Raw genomic sequence first — 24,372 nt, forward strand, 5'->3', positions numbered from 1 at the left:
AGAGCTGCAAATCCCCCTCCCCCAATATCTCCTCTGCGCAACAATGTGAGGAGCTCGCCACGTTCTTTGTTGACAAAGTACAAAAGATCTACAGCTCCTTCCCTCAGCACTCCCCTAACCTTGCTAAATGCACCAACCCCCCCCTAACTACACCACTATGACCCATATTCCAGCAATTTCCTTTGACAACCTCACTAAATTGTGTCACAAAGTCAAAACTGGCTCCCCGTCAGACCCCATGCGTCCGGCTCAATTTCTCGAGTCACTCGACTTTTTTCTACCTTCCCTGGCCTCTGTTCTAAATCTCTCTTCAGCTAGTGTACCATCTGCCTGGAAGCAAGCGTGGGTTTCCCCTATCATCAAGAAACCCTCCCTAGATCCATCTAAACCGGAAAATTTCCGACCGATCTCGCTGCTTCCATGGCTGTCTAAACTCGCTGAAGCCCATGTTAACAGCATCCTGTCCCAACATATGGTCCAGAACAACATCTTGGACCCATCTCAAAATGGGTTCAGACCGGGCCATAGCACGGAGTCTGCTCTCCTGGCCACTACCGAGTACCTCCGGACGATCTTAGATGCCGGTCAAAGTGCTGCGCTGATTCTTCTCGATCTCAGCGCGGCCTTTGACACGGTGTCCCATGACATCCTTCTTGATCGTTTGGAGACATTCAGGGTATCTGGCCTGGCTCTAAAGTGGTTCCATTCTTTCCTTAAGGACAGATCCTTCCGGATCTCAGCACCCCCTTTCCTATCTAAATCTCATCCTATTGCACAGGGAGTTCCGCAGGGCTCTGCGTTGAGCCCATCTCTTTTTAATCTTTATGTGCAACCTCTAGCGACAGTGGCCAAAGAGTGGGGCCTGACACTGGTGTCGTACGCCGACGACACACAGTTGGCCATCACTCTCACGGAAGGCCCGTCCATCTCGGCTTCTAGATTTAAAAACGGTCTCTCCGCAGTAGCCCAATGGATGACGGACAACTGTTTACAGCTTAATGCTGGAAAAACAGAAGTGCTACTCCTTGGTAAAAACACCAGCCATTGGAATGAGCACTGGTGGCCGTCTTCCCTAGGCACCATTCCACCTCCCAAATCCCTAGTTAAAAATCTAGGAGTGTGGATGGATGCCTCACTCAACTATCAGACTCACACCAAAAAAGTCGCTGGCACCTGCATTGGTTTGCTGAGGAATCTCAGCCACATATTGGGCTTCTTTGATGCTAAAGTCCGTCAGCTCATCATCCAAGCAACCATCCTCTCGCGCTTGGATTACGCCAATGTTCTCCTTCTAGGCGCCAACAAAGGAGAGATAGCACGACTACAACGTGTACAAAACTCTGCGGCGAGAGCCCTAGTCGGCCTTCCTCGTAGATGCGCGGCCAGAGCTACAATTCGCAAACTACACTGGCTACCTGTTGATTCCAGAATTAAATTCAAAGCCCTCATCGTGACTTTTAAAATTCTCAAATTTGATAATCCTATACTGCTGCGACCTCTTCTCACCCCTTACGTTCCACCACGCAACCTGCGATCTTCCAACAAACATCTTTTTTGCGTCCCTCCCACAAAACTCTGCCGCATGGGCGGCCGCTCCTTTAGGGTTTTGGGAGCCAAGCTATGGAACGATTTACCACTAAACATCCGCTACATAGAAAGCTTGTCTGCTTTCAGAAAAGCTATTAAAACTTACCTATTCCCCTCCCCTTAATTCTCCCTCACTATTCACCTCCAGGTTAGGGTCTGTGACTTCTTTAGCGCCGGGACGCTTCATTGCTGGGGCAGCTGTATTGCGCTTTACCAAATATAGAATAGAATAGAATAGAAACAACGTTTGCCTTTTGACTTAAAAAATTCTTACCTAGTGTTTTTAGAACCGAAATTTAAGTAAAGGTAATTGGCCTATAAAGACGGGAGCAGTTAATAAAAGTTAATCTGCTGTTTTAAATTATATTGTGAGTAAAAGTGATGAAGATAATATAACAAATTCTAGTTCTCATATAGATACTCTAAGTGGATCTCATAGTAAGTGATATCAGTACTATAGGAAATGTTCAACATGAGTGAGCCAGAAATGGAAATATGAATTTGTAAACATTGTGAAAATGTTGTATAAGTCTTTCTTTCAGAACGTCGGGAAAACGCTAATTTCAGAGTTTGTTTTGAGTAATTTGAAAACATAGTGATACATCTGACACTATTTGGCCTTAAGGAAAGGTGAAGGAATGAGCAAAGAGTAATGACTGAACACAAGGAGGATATGAAAACATTGAAACATATTTGAGATGTTCTTGGAGCTTTTCTTATCGAAAGTCGATGAAATGGAATTTTTAGAGAACAGCAGATACAAAGTGTAGTAAAAACATGTAATTAAATTTACATTAATTATATGGTAAGTATGACTAAAAAAATATAGTTTGTCATCACCCTTTGCTTTAACCTCACTACTATTCTCTCACCCTACCTCACACCTGTTTCCTTACTCTGCTTCCCTCACTTATTCTTATCCTCCATGTTTACTCTTCTTTCCCTTACTCTCCTATCACATTCAACTTCTTTCAGTTCCCCTGCTTTACTTCCCTTACCCTCTGTTCCCTTCCTTCGCTCCCTCACTCTTTCCCTTTCCCTTACTCACTTACTTCACTCCTCTCACTCCTTCTCTCAGTCCGTCTCTCCTCAGAGTTCCTCACTCCCGTTCCTTCACTTTGTCTCTCTTATCGTCACTGTCACTGTCTCTGTCCCCTCACTCTGTCACTACTCTTTAGTCATGCTCACTCCCTACAACTCACCCACACTCCCTCACTTACCTTTCTTTGCTGCTTCACTCAGTCCCTTTCAGTCACTCCTTCCTTTACTCTCTCTGTCCTTTTCCTCTGTCACCCCCATGTCTTACCCTTATTCACTTTTATCCGCCCTCTTTCACCCCTCTTTACTTACACTCACTGCTCTTTTCTCACCCTCCCTCACCGTTGTTCCTTTACTCCGGTTCCGTCACTACCCCTCATTCCCCATCCTTTACTGTCCTTCCCTTTACTTTCAACACCCACTCACATTCTCCCAGTACCTCTGCTTTAGCCTTCTTCCTCTCTCTTCCCTTCTTTCACTCCCTTATTTATTTTCCTTTTCTCACTTATACCCTATTACACCTTCTCTCTGTCTTACTATACACAGTCCCTCTGTGTTGCTCCCTCTAGCTCTCTTTCTCTTAACATCACTCTCTCTGAGTCCTTCCCTCATGCTAACTCCTTTAATTTTTTTTTTTTTGGGGGGGCGCGCCCCGGTGCGCGTACCGGTACGCGTACCCTGGAGAAAAAAGAATGACAGAGGTTTTTTTTTAAATGTAGCATTTTTTTTTATAAATTGGAGGTAGTTCTAAAAAGAACTGTTTTTTTATTCTTTTTGTTGTTTTATATTTTTTTTTGTTTTTTTGAACATTTTTTACTTTTTTGGGCTCTTATGAACAGTTTTATATTTGTTTGTAGTTTTTATGGGGACAAACAAAAAACAGGGAATTGTAAACGGCTCAACTGGAGCAAAAAAAAATCTGGAAAAAATTAAGGTTTTTTTCTGCAGATATGGTTATCTTCTGCACAGTTGATTAGGTTTATACTTTTTTCGCCATACGTAATTGTAGTCCCACAATAGATACAAACAATTTTAAAACCTCCAAACTTGGTTTGAATGTTTCGGACCATCTCCCTTGCCTCTGGACCCGATGGAGTGAGTTCTTTGCTTCTTGAGGTTCTGGAAGAAGATTGGGGAAGGTGTAGTATGTTAGTCAGGAACACAGGAAGCGTTGTGAAGAAAACTGTAGATTTATTCAGCATTCAATAGATACAGCGACACAAGAGAGCACTAGGCTTCAACTGCCAACAGCTAACATTCTACATCAAGCCCTAGAATGCACATGGCAGAGAGTTCTATCTACAGGTGTCAGTGAGGCACAGCACAGAACACTACATTATCCTCTTTCCTATAAAAAAAAGAAGAAGAACTCAGAGAGAAAAGAAAAGAGAAAATCAGGGAAAGAGAAGAGAGGAAGGAAAGAAAAGTAAAAGGAGAATAACAGTGGAAAAGAGCAAAGAAAGAACCCCAAAAAACAGAAAGCCCAAAAATTAGAATACTAGAACTGAATGGTTACCTAAACCTGGCAGGAATTCTAGACACTCTCGAACTCCTGCGAAGTCCAGGAAGTACACCACCATCATTATTAATACTGTTAGCGCACTTGGCATCATGACGAGAATTAGATAAAAGGTCGTGGTTAACAGAGTCAAGTTGCCTGACACTAACCTTAACAACTTTACTGTCATTCCACCAGTGATTGTTATTAACACGTACAGCATTGCCGCAAACCTTATCAACAACTAAAGGCTCAGAAAATGTACTTCTTCCCTTGGTGACGTGAACAGGGCTCTTAATACGAACAACATCTCCAGTGTGAATACTGTGCGGTACAGCCTTTTTCTTTCATCAAAATAAGCTTTCTGCTTTGCTTGAACCTTTGTAACATTGTCCCTTACAAATCCATGCATGCCGTCCATTACATTCATCTTGACCCATTTCGACATCCACCCTGGACAAATTTTTGTGGAGGGTTTTCTCCCTCTTAGAAGTTCGAACGGGGACACACCAGTAGAAGAATGTGCAGTGGTGCGATAAAACCATAACATGGAGCGAACAGCATTTTCAAGAACACACTTGCAGGCAATAGCCCATTGCACACAATTGTTCAACACACGGTTCATCCTCTCAACAAGGTCATTGGCCTGAGGGTGATAAAAGGAACTCTTCTTGTGAGAAACACCACCTTGTTTAAGGAAACACTCAAATTCAGAGCTTACAAACTGCACACCATTATCCGTCATGACAACTGAAGGAAACCCTTCCCTAAGAAAAACATCCTTAAGAAAAGAAATGACATTGGCTGAGGAAGGCTCACTGATAAATCGAATCTCTGGCCATCTGGAGTAGTAATCAATGGCAACAATGGCAAAACGTGAAGAAGGTGGTAAAAGATTAAAAGGACCAACTAAATCAACCCCAATCCTTTCCCACGCTCTCTCAGGAAGATGAATAGGCTCCAAAGGGGGTGTTCTAAGTTTGTGGCTCTTGTCAGAAGATCTACAAATAACACAACTATCAACTAGAGCATCAACACACACATCCATTTGCGGCCACCAAAACACATCCCGCAGCCTACGTTTGGTGAATGTTTTCCCCAAATGACCTTCATGCGCACCATTTACAAGACGTTTTCTTAAACTCTCAGGAGGAATAAGCCTACCACACCGCATAAGGATGCCATCCTCAACCGTGAGCTCATCGGCAACCTTAACAAAAGTCTGGAATTGCCCTGAGACATTTTTCTCTTTAGGCCAACCGGATTTAAAAAAACTAATGACCTGGACAAGTACCTCATCTTTCAACAACTCTCTTCTCCATTCTGCTTCATTGACAGCACACATCCCTTCAAGATCTAAAGCAGCAACAAAACAATCTTCTTGATCATCATCCTTTTCAAAATCAGAATCATAACCAGAAATAGGGAAACGTGAAAAATAATCCGCTCTGACATTCTTCGAACCAGGCAAATAAACAACATCAAAATTGTACTGGAGTAACTTAGTTGACAGCCTAGCAATCCTGGGAGTATGCTCCTTAATCTTTTCACCAGACAAAATGGAGACTAAGGGACTATGATCAGTACGTATGACAAAGTGACTACCCCAGAGAAAGGAGTTGAATTTCCTCACAGCCCACCAGCAAGCTAAAAACTCCTTTTCTATGACAGAAAAATTCACTTCAGCACCACGCAACACCCTTGAAGCATACGCAATGGTGTTGTCAACCTGACCACTCTTCTGAGTGAGAACGGCTCCAAGACCAAATCCACTGGCATCCACAGTCACCACACACTCTTTATTAGGATCAAACGCTTTAAGAATACTGTCACTCACCAATTGAGACTTAATCCACTGGAAGATTTCTTGACAATTCTTATCCCAAACAAAAGGCACATTTTTCTTTAACATATTCGTAAGTGGATGAACCTTTGATGCATAATCCTTAATAAACCTGGAGTAGAACTCACTGAGTCCTATGAAAGACTTCAAACCTGCCTTATCGACTGGAGGAGATGCATCCACTATTGCTTTTACCAACCCCGGACGTGGTTCTACCCCATTGTGTGAGACCACATGACCAAGGAATTCCATCCTTTCTTTTAGGAAAACACACTTCTCTCGTTTAAGAACAATGCCCTTATCTTGCATAATTTCCAAAACTCGATTCAAAGATTTGCTATGATCCTCTTTGTTTTCGCCAGGGGTATCTTTAAACATTTGACTCATCAATCTTTGAAAAACAGCTGCCGCCGACGCGAGGCCGAACGGCATCCTGCAGTACTGGAAACTGCCAAAAGGAGAGACAAATGCAGTCAAATGTTTAGAGGACTCACTTAACACCACTTGATGGTACGCAGAAGCTAGGTCCAACTTGGTGAACCATTTTGCGCCTCTGGTAAGGGACAACAAATCTGTAATTTTTGGCAAAGGATGTGAGTCAATCCAGATGTTTTTATTAAGACTGCGCAAATCCACACAGACGCGCAAATCACCATTCCTCTTTCTGGCGACAACAAGAGGAGATAACCACAAGGATGACTCAATTGGCTCAATGATCCCTTTCTTGCGTAGCTCGATCAGTTCGGCTTCTAGACTATCACTTACACTAAAAGGGACACCTCTGACTTTATGTTTGATAGGGATGGCACCATCTTTTACTCTGATCTCATGACTAAAGTCCTTAATCATCCCAAGTCCTTTCCCAAAAACAGCGGGAAATTTGCGAGCCAAACTCTCAACGTAGTCATCAGAATCAACTACAGCAAGACTATCAATACAGTTATCAGGTTCAGCTAAGCCAACCTGTTCTTTTGCACCAGGTCTTAGGATCAATCCGAACAACCCTCCATGAAACCATCCCAAAATGTTCAACCCCTTAATTGAGACATATATTTTCCCAAAAATCTTCCTGCCCCTGAATTGTAGAACATCCTCAAAATAACCGAGTAGAGTTATTCTTCGACCTTCATAAGAAACCGGAGCTCTATCAGGAGGTTCAAGTTTTCTTTCTGGCCAAGTTACCTCAAATAATTCTTGGGTGATCATGGTTACTCTTGCTCCTAAATCTACTAACAGGGAAATTACTTTATCACCCACGCCGAAATTTTCATAAGGATCAACACATTCGGAAGGGTCACCAATGATGACTCCATCTTCACGCATGACAACAATCATCTCCTTAGCATCACCTTTGACGTTATCATTAAAGTGTGAATTCTCATGTACCACTACAACCATATCTCTGAGATCGTCTTGGATGCTGTTAATTTGACTAGAACCCATACCTGTATTATCGAGTAGATCAGAAACATTTCCTACCCCAGTAACATTGCTTAGGCTCTGAGGCTTACTAACAAAGGTAGAATTTCCCTGTTTAGGATTCTGACAAATTTTAGCAAAATGACCATATTTGCCACAATTACGACAAACAGAACTCCTGGTAGGACAACATTTGTTATTCTTGTTGTGTGAAGGATTTCCACATCTGTAGCAAATGTCACTCCTAGAGAACGAATTTCTTTCAAAACGTTGAGAATTAGGAAAATTGTTCTTTTCGAAGCGTTGTTGACCAGGGACTGATCTGATGTCTTTGTTCTCCTTAGTTCTAACTACAGAAACTGCTTCATCATTCTTCTTTTCGAGTTCCTTAACTTCTTTCTTGGATAACTCAATACTTTTAGCAGTTCGGAAAGTCTCTTCAAGTGTAGGATTTCCTAAAGTAAGCATTTTTTGTTGGATTGACTTGTCAGTGCATTTACATATATATTGGTCTCTGATTAGTTGCTCTCTGAAACCCTCAAATTCACATTCTGCACTCAACTGTCTTAGAGTAGATACGTAGGTTTCAACGTCTTCCCCTGGCAATTGTTCTCTTTTAAAGAATTTATGTCTGATTGCGACAAGACTAGGTTTGACATCAAATCTTAACTCTAGTCTCATCCTTGCCTCAACATATTCATCCACATCTTCCTCTGCGTTGTTCCTTATTAGAGGGGGTAAATGTTTATAAATCTCCCTACCTTCGAAACTTAACGAATGCAATAATAGACATTTCTTCCTTTCTGCGCGATATCTTGATGCGCCAATTGCTCCTAAATAGGTTTCGAACGCGTCAAACCACTTCCTCCAAATAATAGGTGGATTGCCTGGTGTCTCAAGAAAAGGTGGAGGAGGAGAGACCGACTGCATGGTGTACTGAAGAGTCTATATTTTTTTATAAATACACAAAAAAAACTTATCCCAAATCAATAATTAATCTGTGTCGCTGTATTGAGATGAAATTTTTGGGATCAACACAAAATAAACTTTGTAAACTGTATAACTGATTTTACAGTTGTCTAAGCAGAGAGCAAAGCGCTGGTTTTTATTAAAATTTTATGTTTGTCAAAACCAAGGATTAATAGAGTTCTTTCACTTTTCTTCTTAACTCAAGAACTAATAATTTGGTCTATTTGACTGTGCACACGTTGTGTGAGGATGCGTCTTTCAGAGAAAACGTTCAGTGTTACTATGGCAACGTTGTTAAAGTCTTGACGCGTAGGATGAAGAGACTGTGACGCTCGATGCCAACCAAATGCGTGCACTCGATTTAACTAAGACGCGAAGAGAACACAAAATGGCCGACGAGTACGTCAATGACGCGTGACAGCGTTGCCAACCAAGTGGGACCTCAGCATGCCAACCACGTAGACGGGAGTAGACAGCAAGTGGCTCAGAGAAAACAAAACGGCGCGGAAAGCGCTGTACACTTATCTTATGAAAGCGCTCGATTCCGTTTGAAGTGAAAAAGATCTCTGAAGATTTGACGGGGAAATTAGTCGATTGCCGCCTCTTGGGATGCGTTCGGCATGAAAGGTACGAGGTGATTCACGTGGTTCCTTGTTCAGTCACGAACATCGTCGCCAACAATTTTGTAGTATGTTAGTCAGGAACACAGGAAGCGTTGTGAAGAAAACTGTAGATTTATTCAGCATTCAATAGATACAGCGACACAAGAGAGCACCAGGCTTCAACTGCCAACAGCTAACATTCTACATCAAGCCCTAGAATGCACATGGCAGAGAGTTCTATCTACAGGTGCCAGTGAGGCACAGCACAGAACACTACAGAAGGTTTCTGGCCAGTTCTCTCACCTCTGCCGCAGAATAGTTGTTAGGATGCCTGCGTTGCATGTGGCGAATCATGGTGTAATTACCAAAAGAATATTTTTTAGTAGGGTTCCCCCTGGAAAGTTCACAGCCACAGATCAGACAAGTCACTTTTGCCGCATTGACTTTCTTCTGGCCTCTTGGGAATTTAAAAAACTCCCACACAATGTGCTCTCTCGGTTTGTAAGGGGGATTGTCTTCAGGCAGGAACCTCCTCTCCTCCTCCTCCTCCTCCTCCTCCTCCTCTTCTTCACCACCAATGTGGTGTTGTGGTGGTCACATGACCCGATGCGCTTACGCTCCACGTCGGGTCGGGGCGCGCCCGGCGGCGCTTACGTTGCGCGATCGTATGCGCTCGGGCGCTTCCGGGTGCGCTTACGCCGTGCGTCATAAGACGCATCACGCGGCTACGCGATACGTCACGATGATGTTTTCGTTTGCGGCAATAGCGCTAACGGGACGCTCACCGGTATGCGCACTGGGGCGCGCCGTAACACTGCGATTACCTGTGCGCTCCCCGGTACGCGCACCGGGAGCGCACCAAGGCAAAAAAAAATTTTAAAAAGGGAAAAATATACATTAAAAAAATAGTATTACATAAATATACAATATAAAATTCATTATAAAAAATATTACATTTCATAGCTATAGAAATTTGCTATTAAAAAATCTATGAAATTCACTGAAAAAAACATAGGTTTCACACCAGATATAGTTAGCTGAAAGTTTTACTCGCATAAAACCATTGAAATTCCCACGTTATAGTTAGTTGGACACACTATAACTTGCGCGTGCAATGCACTGCTGATGACGTCACATATTACATCACTCATGACATGGTCAGTGACATCACTCATGACATCACTGATGACACCATCCTTGTGACAGAGTGACAGACCTCCTTTCACTGTAATGTAACCCTTGAAACACATATTGAAAAATAGAATCTAACATTTTCAAAAAAATGGAGATACCCATACCAGTTACCACAACCAATTCAGTAATTCCACCATCTATATACACATCCACTCATTCAGCAACAGCTCTATGTAGTCACTCATACATATACTCAGCCATCATATATAGTGATACACCTATATATCCTGTTACACAACAACAGTGATCCAAAAGTTACTCACACACATACTCACACATGCAAATAAACAATTGAACATCCATTTATTTGCATATACAGCTATACACACACTACCACCTTACTTCTAAGAAAACATACACATATTTACTCTGTTAAGCAATCACTTATAGAAAAACATAGTTATTTAAACAGGAAGTCTTACAATCCCTCACTCTCACATATACTCATTTATATACATCAATATTCACATATACTAGATTAAAACATATGTAGTTACTGATAAAGATACTAGTGAGACAGTCATTCACTCACTAACACACACATATACACACTCATTCACCCATACAGTCCTGCACATATGCTGTCTTTAAAACACATACAAACAGAGAGTCAGTCACTCATGCATCTATGTGCTAAGTAATATCCCCACCAAACCATACAGACACTCATACTGATACTAAAAAAACATCTAATAACCCATATACATACACATGTTGCTACTCACCAACCCATGCAGCCACTTATACACAAAGTGAAACACTAATACATATATTTAAATATTTAAACATTACTCACTAATATATGTATGCACTAAGATACACTTAATAAGCCAGCCCTAGGGGGTCAGGGTGCTTCTACCCTGCCCCCTTTGTGTGTTTTGCACCTTTGTTTCACTGCTTTCTTGTGCCTTGGTTCTACCGAGGCACAAGATGGCTGCCAACACTTCCTGGTTTGGAGTGTTGACAGACAGTGGCAGCCAATCAGCATGCCTTTCACAGGAAAGCGGTACAAAAGCGGGTGGTGATGGACTGAGCATCTGAACCAATCAAACACTCACACCCAGTCAAAAGATCTGGGTTTGATCCATCACCGTTATTTAGCCCACTCTGCCACCCCAGTTCAGACATGGCTATATGCAAATCAGTCTGACCCTGTGCCTCATGGGAACAGTCCAGCCCGAACTGCCAAGCCATGCCTTCCCTGGACCAGAAACAAGCTTCCGAGGACCGGTTTCTGGCATTACAGCCATCTTCAGCCCGGCTTGCTTGAATCCAGTGGCAAAGTGAGCAAGGGACTCACGTCTGAGCATACCCTGCCACACTTATGGTGGCCAAAGCGGTACAAAAGTGGGTGGTGATGGACGGAGCATCTGAACCAATCAAACACTCACACCCAGTCAAAAGATCTGGGTTTGATCCATCATCGTTCTTTAGCCCACTCTGCCACCCCAGTTCAGACATGGCTATATGCAAATCAGTCTGACCCTGTGCCTCATGGGAACAGTCCAGCCCGAACTGCCAAGCCATGCCTCCCCTGGACCGGAAACAAGTTTCTGAGGACCGGTTTCTGGCATTACAGCCGTCTTCAGCCCGGCTTGCTTGAATCCAGTGGCAAAGTGAGCAAGGGACTCACGTCTGAACATACCCTGCCACACTTATGGCGGCCAAAGCGGCACAAAAGGGGGTGGTGATGGACGGAGCATCTGAACCAATCAAACACTCACACCCAGTCAAAAGATCTGGGTTTGATCCATCACCGTTCTTTAGCCCACTCTGCCACCCCAGTTCAGACATGGCTATATGCAAATCAGTCTGCCCTGTGCCTCATGGGAACAGTCCAGCCCGAACTGCCAAGCCATGTCTTCCATGGACCGGAAACAAGCATCCTGGGACCGGTTTCGGATTCATAATCCTCATCAGCCAGGCTATCTTGAACCCAGCCTGGCTTGCTTGAATCCAGTGGCAAAGTGAGCAAGGGACTCACGTCTGAGCATACCCTGCCACACTTAGGGCGAACAAAGCGAAATGGGGTGGCTGAGTGGGCTAAAGAATGGTGATGGATTAAACCCAGATCAGTTGACTGGGGGTGAGTGTTTGATTTGCTCAAACGCTCCGTCCATCATCCCCTTTTGTATCGCTTTGTTCGCCCTAAGTGTGGCAGGGTATGCTCAGACGTGAGTCCCTTGCTCACTTGGCCACTGGATTCAAGATAGCCTGGCTGATGAGGATTATGAATCCGAAACCGGTCCCAGGATGCTTTTTTCCGGTCCATGGAAGACATGGCTTGGCAGTTCGGGCTGGACTGTTCCCATGAGGCACAGGGTCAGACTGATTTGCATATAGCCATGTCTGATATGGGGTGGCTGAGTTGGCTAAAGAATGGTGATGGAATAAACCCAGATCCGTTGACTGGGGGGTGAGTGTTTGATTTGCTCAAACGCTCGGTCCATCATCCCCTTTTGGATCGCTTTGTTCGCCCTAAGTGTGGCAGGGTATGCTCAGACGTGAGTCCCTTGCTCACTTGGCCACTGGATTCAAGATAGCCTGGCTGATGAGGATTATGAATCCGAAACCGGTCCCAGGATGCTTGTTTCCGGTCCAATGGAAGACATGGCTTGGCAGTTTGGGCTGGACTGTTCCCATGAGGCACAGGGTCAGACTGATTTGCATATAGCCATGTCTGAAATGGGGTGGCTGAGTGGGCTAAAGAATGGTGATGGATTAAACCCAGATCAGTTGACTGGGGGTGAGTGTTTGATTTGCTCAAACGCTCCGTCCATCATCCCCTTTTGTATCGCTTTGTTCGCCCTAAGTGTGGCAGGGTATGCTCAGACGTGAGTCCCTTTCTCACTTGGCCACTGGATTCAAGATAGCCTGGCTGATGAGGATTATGAATCCGAAACCGGTCCCAGGATGCATGTTTCTGGTCCATGGAAGGCATGGCTTGGCAGTTCGGGCTGGACTGTTCCCATGAGGCACAGGGTCAGACTGATTTGCATATAGCCATGTCTGAAATGGGGTGGCTGAGTGGGCTAAAGAATGGTGATGGATTAAACCCAGATCAGGTGAGTGTTTGATTTGCTCAAACGCTCCGTCCATCATCCCCTTTTGTATCGCTTTGTTCGCCCTAAGTGTGGCAGGGTATGCTCAGACGTGAGTCCCTTGCTCACTTGGCCACTGGATTCAAGATAGCCTGGCTGATGAGGATTATGAATCCGAAACCGGTCCCAGGATGCTTGTTTCCGGTCCATGGAAGACATGGCTTGGCAGTTCGGGCTGGACTGTTCCCATGAGGCACAAGGTCAGACTGATTTGCATATAGCCATGTCTGAAATGGGGTGGCTGAGTGGGCTAAAGAATGATGATGGATTAAACCCAGATCAGTTGACTGGGGGTGAGTGTTTGATTTGCTCAAACGCTCCGTCCATCATCCCCTTTTGTATCGCTTTGTTCGCCCTAAGTGTGGCAGGGTATGCTCAGACGTGAGTCCCTTGCTCACTTGGCCACGGGATTCAAGATAGCCTGGCTGATGAGGATTATGAATCCGAAACCGGTCCCAGGATGCTTGTTTCCGGTCCATGGAAGACATGGCTTGGCAGTTCGGGCTGGACTGTTCCCATGAGGCACAGGGTCAGACTGATTTGCATATAGCCATGTCTGAAATGGGGTGGCTGAGTGGGCTAAAGAATGGTGATGGATTAAACCCAGATCAGTTGACTGGGGGTGAGTGTTTGATTTGCTCAAACGCTCCGTCCATCATCCCCTTTTGTATCTCTGTGTTCGCCCTAAGTGTGGCAGGGTATGCTCAGACGTGAGTCTCTTGCTCACTTGGCCACTGGATTCAAGATAGCCTGGCTGATGAGGATTATGAATCCGAAACCGGTCCCAGGATGCCTGTTTCCGGTCCATGGAAGACATGGCTTGGCAGTTCGAGCTGGACTGTTCCCATGAGGCACAGGGTCAGACTGATTTGCATATAGCCATGTCTGAAATAGGGTGGCTGAGTGGGCTAAAGAATGGTGATGAATTAAAGCCAGATCAGTTGACTGGGGGTGAGTGTTTGATTTGCTCAATCGCTCCGTCCATCATTCCCTTTTGTATCGCTTTGTTCGCCCTAAGTGTGGCAGGGTATGCTCAGACGTGAGTCCCTTGCTCACTTGGCCACTGGATTCAAGATAGCCTGGCTGATGAGGATTATGAATCCGAAACCGGTCCCAGGATGCTTGTTTCTGGTCCATGGAAGACATGGCTTGGCAGTTCGGGCTGGACTGTTCCCATGAGGCACAGGGTCAGACTGATTTGCATATAGCCATGTCTGAAATGGGGTGGCTGAGTGGGCTAAAGAATGGTGATGGATTAAACCCAGATCAGTTGACTGGGGGTGAGTGTTTGATTTGCTCAAACGCTCCGTCCATCATCCCCTTTTGTATCGCTTTGTTCGCCCTAAGTGTGGCAGGGTATGCTCAGACGTGAGTCCCTTGCTCACTTGCCCACTGGATTCAAGATAGCCTGGCTGATGAGGATTATGAATCCGAAACCGGTCCCAGGATGCTTGCTTCCGGTCCATGGAAGACATGGCTTGGCAGTTCGGGCTGGACTGTTCCCATGAGGCACAGGGTCAGACTGATTTGCATATAGCCATGTCTGAAATGGGGTGGCTGAGTGGGCTAAAGAATGGTGATGGATTAAACCCAGATCAGTTGACTGGGGGTGAGTGTTTGATTTGCTCAAACGCTCCGTCCATCATCCCCTTTTGTATCGCTTTGTTCTCCCTAAGTGTGGCAGGGTATGCTCAGACGTGAGTCCCTTGCTCACTTGGCCACTGGATTCAAGATAGCCTGGCTGATGAGGATTATGAATCCGAAACCGGTCCCAGGATGCTTGTTTCCGGTCCATGGAAGACATGGCTTGGCAGTTCGGGCTGGACTGTTCCCATGAGGCACAGGGTCAGACTGATTTGCATATAGCCATGTCTGAAATGGGGTGGCTGAGTGGGCTAAAGAATGGTGATGGATTAAACCCAGATCAGTTGACTGGGGTGAGTGTTTGATTTGCTCAAACGCTCCGTCCATCATCCCCTTTTGTATCGCTTTGTTCGCCCTAAGTGTGGCAGGGTATGCTCAGACGTGAGTCCCTTGCTCACTTGGCCACTGGATTCAAGATAGCCTGGCTGATGAGGATTATGAATCCGAAACCGGTCCCAGGATGCTTGTTTCCGGTCCATGGAAGACATGGCTTGGCAGTTCGGGCTGGACTGTTCCCATGAGGCACAGGGTCAGACTGATTTGCATATTGCCATGTCTGAAATGGGGTGGCTGAGTGGGCTAAAGAATGGTGATGGATTAAACCCAGATCAGTTGACTGGGGGTTAGTGTTTGATTTGCTCAAACGCTTCGTCCATCATCCCCTTTTGTATCACTTTGTTCGCCCTAAGTGTGGCAGGGTATGCTCAGACGTGAGTCCCTTGCTCACTTGGCCACTGGACTCAAGATAGCCTGGCTGATGAGGATTATGAATCCGAAACCGGTCCCAGGATGCTTGTTTACGGTCCATGGAAGACATGGCTTGGCAGTTCGGGCTGGACTGTTCCCATGAGGCACAGGGTCAGACTGATTTGCATATAGCCATGTCTGAAATGGGGTGCCTGAATGGGCTAAAGAATGGTGATGGATTAAACCCAGATCAGTTGACTGGGGGTGAGTGTTTGATTTGCTCAAATGCTCCATCCATCATCCCCTTTTGTATCGCCTAGTGCCTGCAAGGCAACTACACTTGCGACTGCTTATTTAGTAGTTAAATATAGCAATATTTGGTGTTTAGGGAAGTTCTAACATGGTTTGGCCCAGGGGTCACTGCACCTGCAGCACCATTGAAATCATGTCTCTAGTGCCTGTGACTGCCTGTTTAGTAGTAACGTTTAGCAACATTCTGCGTTTAGTGGGTCCCTAGTTCTTTTGGCCTCGATGCCACTGCACCTGCTGCACCAATCAAATCAAGCCCCTTTTAAATGCAGGACAACTGCAATTGTATCTGTCTGTATAGTAGTAAAATATAGCAATAATAGCTGTTTCAAGGAGGTCATGGAAAATTTTGGCCCTGGCCACTGCTCTTGCAGCACCATTCAAATCATGACCCTGATGTCTGCATGGTAACTGCACTTGTGACTGCCTGTTTGGTAGTAAAATATAGCAATATTAGGTGTTTAGTGGGATGCCTAGAGCTTTTGGTCCTGGTGCTATTGCACCTGCTGCACCATTCAAATCAATGACCCCGTCCTGAAAGATAACTGCACTTGTGACTTCGTGTTTAGTTGTAAAATATTGCAATAATCCATGTTTAGTGGGGTGCCTGGAGAATTTGGTCCCACTGCCACTGCACCTGCTGCACTATTAAAATCATGACACTAGCGCTTGCCAGTTAACTGCACTTGTGACTGCCTGTTAAGTTGTAAAATATAGCAATAATAGGTGTTTAGAGGCAGTGTGATAAGGTTTGGGCACAATGACACTGCACCTGCTGCACCATTCAATAAGTGACCCTGTTGCCTGCAAGATAACTGCACACTTGTGATTGCCTGTTTAATAGTAAAACATAGCAATATTTAGTGTTTAGTGGAGTTATGACAACTTTTGTTCCCAATGCCACTAAAGCTGCTGCACCATTTAAATCAAGGCCCTTTCAACTGCAAGTTAACTGCAATTGTGACTGCCTGTTTAGTAGTCAGTTATAGCAATATTATGGGCCCGATTCACAAAGGTAAACTGAGACGAAAGTCTAACTTTACAATTTTCTGTATTCACCAAGGGCATTTATGAGTAGTAAAGTTAGACTTGTGTCTCAGTTAACCTTAAGTTTTGGTCTTAACTTTAACTAAGACCAAAACTGAGACAAAAGTCTAACTTTACTACTCGTTAATGCCTTTTGTGAATACCGAAGGTCATAAAGTTAGACTTTTCTGTCAGTTTACCTTTGTGAATCGAGCCCTATGTGTTTAGAGGAGTTCTGACAACTTTTGGGCCTGGTGCTACCGCATCTGCTGCACCAAACCATAACCTTGTTGTCTGCCAGGTAACTGCACTAGTGACTGCCTGTTTACTCGTAAAGTTTAGCAATATTCTGCATTCAGTGGGATCTCTAGAGCGGTTGGACCCGGTGCCACTGCACCTGCTGCACCCTTCAAATCAAGGCCCTGTTGTCTGCAAGGTAACTGCACTTGTGACTGCCTCTTTAGTAGTAAAATACAGCCATTTTAGGTGTTTATTGGCGTGCCTAAAGCTTTTGGTCCTGGTGTCACTGCACCATTGAAATCATGATCCTGTTGTCTGCAGGGTAACTGCACTTGTGAATGCCTGTTTAGTTTTAAATTTAAGCAATAATCTGGGTTTAGTGGGGTCCTTGGAACTTTTGACCTTGGTGCCACTGCGCCTACTGCACCGTTCAAATCAAGTCCCTTTTAACTGCAAGGTAACTTCAATTGTGGCTGTCTGTTTAGTAGTCAAATATAGCAATATTATGTGTTTAGAGAAGTTCTGACAACTTTTGGGCCCGGTGCTACTGCACCTGCTGCAGTCAAATCATGACCCTGTTGTCTGCAAAGTGACTGCACTTGTGGCTGCCTGTTTAGTGGTAAAATATAGCAAAACTCTTGTATTTTAACTTTATTCTTAACGCACAATGTTTATTACAACATTTAGAATTTGATCATAATGACCAAATAGAATACGTTGAAAAAAATCAATCCGATAATGCCTACAAAGTGCAAAGAAAAGTACTCAGGTATGAATAGGAAATTCCACAAATGTTCTAAGGCTAAAGCCTCTGCTTTACACGACTAAGTAATATGAAACAAGCATTCAAGCACATGGTTAGAAGACTGCTGTTTCAGTGAGAATAGTTCTTATCTTGACAGGAGATCTTATCTTGGCAGTGAATGGGGCTTAAACAGTGTGAGCAGCTTTTGTTGTAAGTATGTGTAGCCCGGGGAAGTTAAGAAAAAAAGTTCCACACAAAAGCGAATGAACATAGTAATCCGACTATGGGAAATGATAAGAGCCCCCTTTTAAGATATATTAAATACAAGAGCTTTCACAAGCACAACAAAAGCAAAGTACAAGCGAAACCTAATAGAGAGGAGAAATGTAAACATTTCTCCTCGTTATGCCTGCTTTGGGAAGGTGCTAGTTTTCGAACTGTCCCAGATTTACACTATATTGTAAATCTGTGGCACAGTCACAAACCCATGGGTGTTGGGTGGGAACACCCATAGCAACACCTATGGAACGCCCCTCATATGCAGACTAAGGCATTGTCCTACTCCATATTTACAAGGCTGTGAAAAGTCACAGAGGGTGGCTTTGCGTTGCCTTGTAAATATGGGCCGGCAAACTGAACCTCTAGAGCATCACAAAATTGATGCTCCGGCGGCGTAAAAGTGCCACAAGGGCATTGTAAATATGCCCTTTTGTACTCCTTGTGTTCATTTACTAGCTGAAGCCAGGGCATTATCCCTCATTCATACAGAAATGACCACATTAAGGAGGAGTTTATCCTTAAAATATTCCTGAAATTGGCATTGCAATCCAGACGTGAACTGCTGACATTCCATTAGTGGCTGCCTTTTGGGAATTTCATGATATACATCACTGCCCGAGTTTACAATCTTCGGATAACCTACCATAGCAGAAAAATGGAAGTTAAGCAAAATGATCCACATAATTAATGGCAACTCAGTGAGTTGATGTGTGAAGAAGTATCAAGTATGATGTATGTAATGGCCTTCATGACTAGTTTTTGAATTTAGACCATGGAATCTATAACGGACAACACTTCTAGGTGGTTTTTATCATCACAGATCATACTGTGTGTAATTCTGTGAAAAATTGTTTTGAATATTTGTTTGTCACTACATTGTTTTTCTTTCCTGTTTGTGCCGTTACTTGTCTGTACACAAGGCTTTTTGCTTGTCTTAAAAAAAGTTTATTTTACTTTCCCTCCATCTTTCGAGTGATTGATCCACTGTACAGGTTGATGAGCAGTTGTTTGAGCTGGAGTTACTGCTGTTGGTGGACCACTGTCATGGTGCCTGTGGTAAACAGTGAAGTATAATTTTTCAGTTGTTCAGTCCTTCTGATTAGGGACATACTGTACCTCCAGAGTGTTGTGTCCCTAATTAAGGATTGTTTTGGTAACTTTGGTTGCTTTGCTTCTCTGCAATGTTGGAGAATTGCAACTTCTCCAGGGACCATCCGCCGACGTCCGTAGGCTTTTAAAACAGTGTGAACCGAAATCTGTATCACTTCCCTGTGGTTGACGATCATTTTCTCGCTATCAGGGGTATGGGGCTCCCTGTAAACATGCTGCAAGAGGTTAACTCCAGGTATTGCACGCCATGCTGATACATTCAAAGTTGGGTCTACCACATTGTTCGGGAAGATGTGGTTTTCAAATAAAAATATACCAGTTCTCGGATATTGCTTATTGAGATAATCCATCATATCTGCCCAATTGGAGTGATTTTTGGGGATAATAATTTCATCCAAATCATTGATTACCACATACTTGCTGCTGTACATATTTCTGTAGACACAGTCATTAAGGGTTGCCGATTGTCCATAATAGCCCAAATCTCTTGGGTAATGATCCATTGAAAAATGCCAGTTTGTAGAGACATCAAGATACAAGTCAATTGGCCAAGGTATCACCTCAACAGCACCTTCAGAGATGTAATGCTGTAAGACTCTCTCTACCAGCAAGCTGCAGCTATGTTTATAGAACATCACTTTCTGGGCACCAAGCAGTTTGTACATCTCCTCCTTTCGAGAGACCCACTGTACAGGTTGATGAGCAGTTGTTTGAGCTAGAGTTACTGCTGTTGGTGGACCACTGTCAAGGTGCTTGTGATAGAAAGTTTCCAAACAGGGAATGATCGTTTTTCAGCTCTTCAGTCCTTCTGATTAGGGACATATTGTACCTCCAGAGTGTTGTGTCCCTAATTAAGGATTCTTTTGGTAACTTTGGTTGCTTGGATTTTCTGCAGTGATGGAGAATTGCAACTTCTCCAGGGGCCCTCCTCCAACCTCCGTAGGCTTTTAAAACAGTGTGAACCGAAACCTGTATCACTTCCCTGGGGTTGACGATCATTTTCTCGCTATCAGGGGTATGGGGCTCCCTGTAAACATGCTGCAAGAGGTTAACTCCAGGTATTGCACGCCATGCTGATACATTCAAAGTTGGGTCTACCACATTGTTCGGGAAGATGTGGTTTTCAAATAAAAATATACCAGTTCTCGGATATTGCTTATTGAGATAATCCATCATATCTGCCCAATTGGAGTGATTTTTGGGGATAATAATTTCATCCAAATCATTGATTACCACATACTTGCTGCTGTACATATTTCTGTAGACACAGTCATTAAGGGTTGCCAATTGTCCATAATAGCCCAAATCTCTTGGGTAATGATCCATTGAAAAATGCCAGTTTGTAGAGACATCAAGATACAAGTCAATTGGCCAAGGTATCACCTCAACAGTACCTTCAGAGATGTAATGCTGTAAGACTCTCTCTACCAGCAAGCTGCAGCTATGTTTATAGATCATCACTTTCTGGGCACCAAGCAGTTTGTACATCTCTATGGCTTGAATGATTTGTAAAACATTGGTCGAATTTCCAAACATAGTGGAAATACAGACCGTGAAGTTTGAAGTTATTGTATTTGGCCCGCGGTTTCTTATCTCAAATACAGGGAGCTTGGCAATGTCTCCTTTGTTGGACCAGTGAATTGACACATATTTTTTGCTGCAGTTGCTGACTTCTGGGCAAAGCAAATGTGCTATGGCATAGGGGAATCCAAAATCATGTGCAAGAATGTCAATAACCGCCTTCTCTACAGCCACATAGCCCTTAATGTTACTGCAGTTGGACCAACAGTAGAGTTCTTTCACTTCCTGCCGATGAACAATGGCGACCAACCGTACAAGGTTTTTTTCTCGGTTATCATAGTAAGCTCCGATGATGAAGGTTCGGTTGTCATTCAGGGGTGTAATACTTGCACTATTAACTTGTGCTCCCTTTTTTGTAAGAATGGCAAGGTTTTCTAGCACGTAGTGCATGACAGAAGTTAGTAATACAGCACCCAGCAAACAGCACAGCCAGCATTTTACTAACGAAGACATTTCCAAATAGTTTATTCTCTCGTACAGCAGCGTCCAGTTATCTGAAATCAAAATAAAAGTAGATGGTTTAATGACAAAGTATTGTTAAATCAAAGGTAAAGCAGGTAAATAAATCCATTCTTGATTTACTGCTTCCAATCACTGTGGTGTGGATGATGATGCAAGCATTATGTAAACACAACTCAGTAGATACTTTGTATCTCTTTGTCAAGCACAGGTGTGAACCAACTTGACAATTCTTGGCAGAAAGAAGAGACAAGTTAATGCAAATGCACCATGTCTACTTAACCACGAATAATGCCTGTTGGGCATGTAATAATGATAGAGACGGCTGACAAGGAAGGTGGGACCTCTGCCTTCCACTTTCATGCAATATCTCGTTTAACTAGTGTAAGTCCTGAGAGCATTAGATGGTGTTTATAAATATTTCCCCCAACACCCTCCATTATATGTAAAAGCACTAGTTTAGACGAGAAGGGGAGCTCCCACCCCAACACCTCTGCTAGACAGGCCAGAACCCCCCCGCCAGAACTTTGCAAGCGCTGTACACTGTCATACTGTAGGAATTAGAGTGCCCTCTTCCTGACCACAACGTAGACAAGTAGGGATGCCACCAGACCTGCCCTCCACAACCTGACCCTTGTATACTACACCTGGTGTAGGTAATTAAATTAGATTAGCCGTAGAAGCAATGCAATTGCGGCCTCCCGAGTGGAGGCCACGCCTCCGTCCAATCATCTCCATCAATCAATCAATCAATCAGGTCATTTATAGAGCGCACTACTCACCCGTAGGGTCTCAAGGCGCTGGGTAGGGGGGGGGGGTGCCGTTACTGCTCGAACAGCCAGGTCTTGAGCTTCTTCCTGAAGGAGAGGTGGTCTTGGGTCAGGCGCAGGTCGGTCGGGAGTGAGTTCCAGGTCTTGGCGGCCAGGTAGGAGAAGGACCTTCCTCCTGTTGTCGCTCTTCGGATGCGGGGGACGGCGGCGAGGGCGTGGTTGGTTGATCTGAGGAGGCGCTTGGGAGTGTAGAAGTTGATCCGGTTGTTGAGGTAGCTCGGGCCTTGGTCGTGTAGGGCTTTGTGCGCGTGGGTGAGGAGACGGAAGGTGACCGGGAGCCAGTGCAGATCTCTCAGGTGTCCGGAGATGTGGCTGCGTCGGGGGATGTCAAGGATGAGTCTGGCCGAGGCGCTCTGGATCCGCTGGAGTCTCTTCTGGAGCTTGGCGGTGGTTCCGGCGTAGAGGGCGTTGCCGTAGTCCAGTCGGCTGGTGACGAGGGCCTGGGTGACCGTCTGCCGCGTCTCGGTGGGGATCCACCGGAAGATCTTACGTAGCATGCGCAGGATGTTGAAGCAAGACGAGGAGACGGCGTTTACTTGTCTGGTCATGGAGAGGGAGGAGTCCAGGATGAAGCCCAGGTTGCGTGCGTGGTCCGTCGGTTGGGTGCGGTGCCCAGGGCGGGGGGCCACCAGGAGTCGTCCCAGGCGGAGGGCGAGGAGCCCAGGATGAGGACCTCCGTCTTGTCCGAGTTCAGTTTCAGGCGGCTGGTCGTCATCCATTCGGCTACATCTCTCATCCCTTCGTGCAGGTTGGCTCTGGCGGTGGCGGGGTCGTTGGTCAGGGAGAGGATCAGCTGGGTGTCGTCGGCGTAGGAGATTATGTTGAGGTTGTGTTGGCGTGCGATGGCCGCGAGGGGGCTCATGTAGACGTTGAAGAGGGTGGGGCTCAGTGAGGATCCTTGAGGGACTCCGCAGATGACTTTGGTGGCCTCTGACTTGTACGGTGGTAGGCGGACTCTCTGTGTTCTTCCGTCGAGGAAGGAGGTGATCCATTCCAGTGCCTTGTCCTGGATTCCGATGTTGCCGAGGCGCTGTACTAGGGTGCGGTGGCCGAGGCGCTGTACTAGGGTGCCCATCCAATGGGCAGAGGTCTGCCTCCCACGCCTCTCTAAGTTTATCTAGTGTGGTGGGAAAATTCATCACTAGGGACTGATAGATTTTGGAGATTTTATTGTCTTGTAGGTCTCCCATGAACAGTTTGGCTTCAATAGGGCTAAAATCAGGGAGGGTCTCCAGTCCCGTAATACTGGGTAGGATAGCATGCCTAAATTGAAGGTATTTATAAAATTCGGTCTTTGGCATCTGATAGTCCTGCTGGAGATCTTGAAAAGACCTCGGAACCATGCCCACATCACATCTCCTAAGGTAGAGACCCCTATAGTAACCCAGCCTCGGAAGTCTGCTATAGCAGCTCATTATGGCAGTCTCCCATTAGACCATAGCGGAGTCTCCTTCGTCAACCTGGCCCCCCACCCCATCTTCCGCAAAGCCTGCTTCCACACCTGGAATACCACCCTTGTGGCTGACGGCAGAGCATTACGCAGAGAGGTGAGTATAAGATAGTTTGTAAAGTGGTAGTCCCCATGCATCTCCGTTCCAACGCATACGCGGGGTCCGTCCTGTCCCCATACCACCATTCATTCAATATCAAAAGGTGTGAGACCACATAATATAATTGGACATCGGAGGTGGCCAATCCTCCACAGTATGTTGACTGGAAGCAAGTCCGCAATGCCACTCTGGGTGCCTTTCCTGCCCACAAAAACTGACCCAAGTCCGAGCTGACCAGGTGAAACCACGACGAGGGGATAGGGTATGGAGAATTCGGCAATTGATAGAGTAGGTGCCATAGCGATACCATCTTGAAGATGGCTGACCGACCAGGAATAGAGAAGGACATGTGAGGCCAAGCTCTCAGCTCCTTGCGTACCCGCGCCCAAAGCAGGACTATGTTGCGATCCCAGGACACACTTGATAAGTCGGACAAGAATACTCCCAGGTACTTCATTCCCACTGTAGTAACCTGCACTGCCGAGGCCTCTTTTTAAAAAAAGAAAACATCTTTTTATTAGATTTACAGCAGTTCAGTCGTAAATAAATACACCACATCAGTCTTACACGTAATTAATTATCATAGACATTGCATTCATATTGTTGGCTATGTCCCTTGTTGATAATTGTGTCCATCCCGGGGTACAATCAACACCTCCCC

The 24,372-nt window shown here is 45.0% G+C and overlaps 2 protein-coding genes across 2 annotated transcripts; both read right to left on the reverse strand.

The window, feature by feature from the left end:
- Window positions 1-19,200: 19,200 nt before the first annotated feature.
- On the reverse strand, window positions 19,201-20,025 carry LOC144752411 (uncharacterized; the record flags this gene model as incomplete). Its single annotated transcript, XM_078640343.1, has 1 exon — window positions 19,201-20,025. A coding segment is annotated over one exon (825 nt), but the record flags the coding sequence as incomplete, so codon positions are not given.
- LOC144753008 (uncharacterized) lies at window positions 20,024-21,325 on the reverse strand. The gene has a single exon (XM_078640816.1). The coding sequence runs from the start codon at window positions 21,323-21,325 to the stop codon at window positions 20,036-20,038; it is 1,290 nt and encodes a 429-aa protein (XP_078496942.1). The 3' UTR covers window positions 20,024-20,035.
- Between the last annotated feature and the right edge of the window lie 3,047 nt (window positions 21,326-24,372).

Source organism: Lissotriton helveticus, chromosome 5_1, assembly GCF_964261635.1.
Source record: "Lissotriton helveticus chromosome 5_1, aLisHel1.1, whole genome shotgun sequence".
Classification (NCBI taxonomy): domain Eukaryota; kingdom Metazoa; phylum Chordata; class Amphibia; order Caudata; family Salamandridae; genus Lissotriton; species Lissotriton helveticus.

Excerpts from the sequence above, each read along its gene's own strand:
- LOC144753008 (XM_078640816.1), bottom strand. The coding sequence starts at position 21,325 with ATGTCTTCGTTAGTAAAATGCTGGCTGTGCTGTTTGCTGGGTGCTGTA.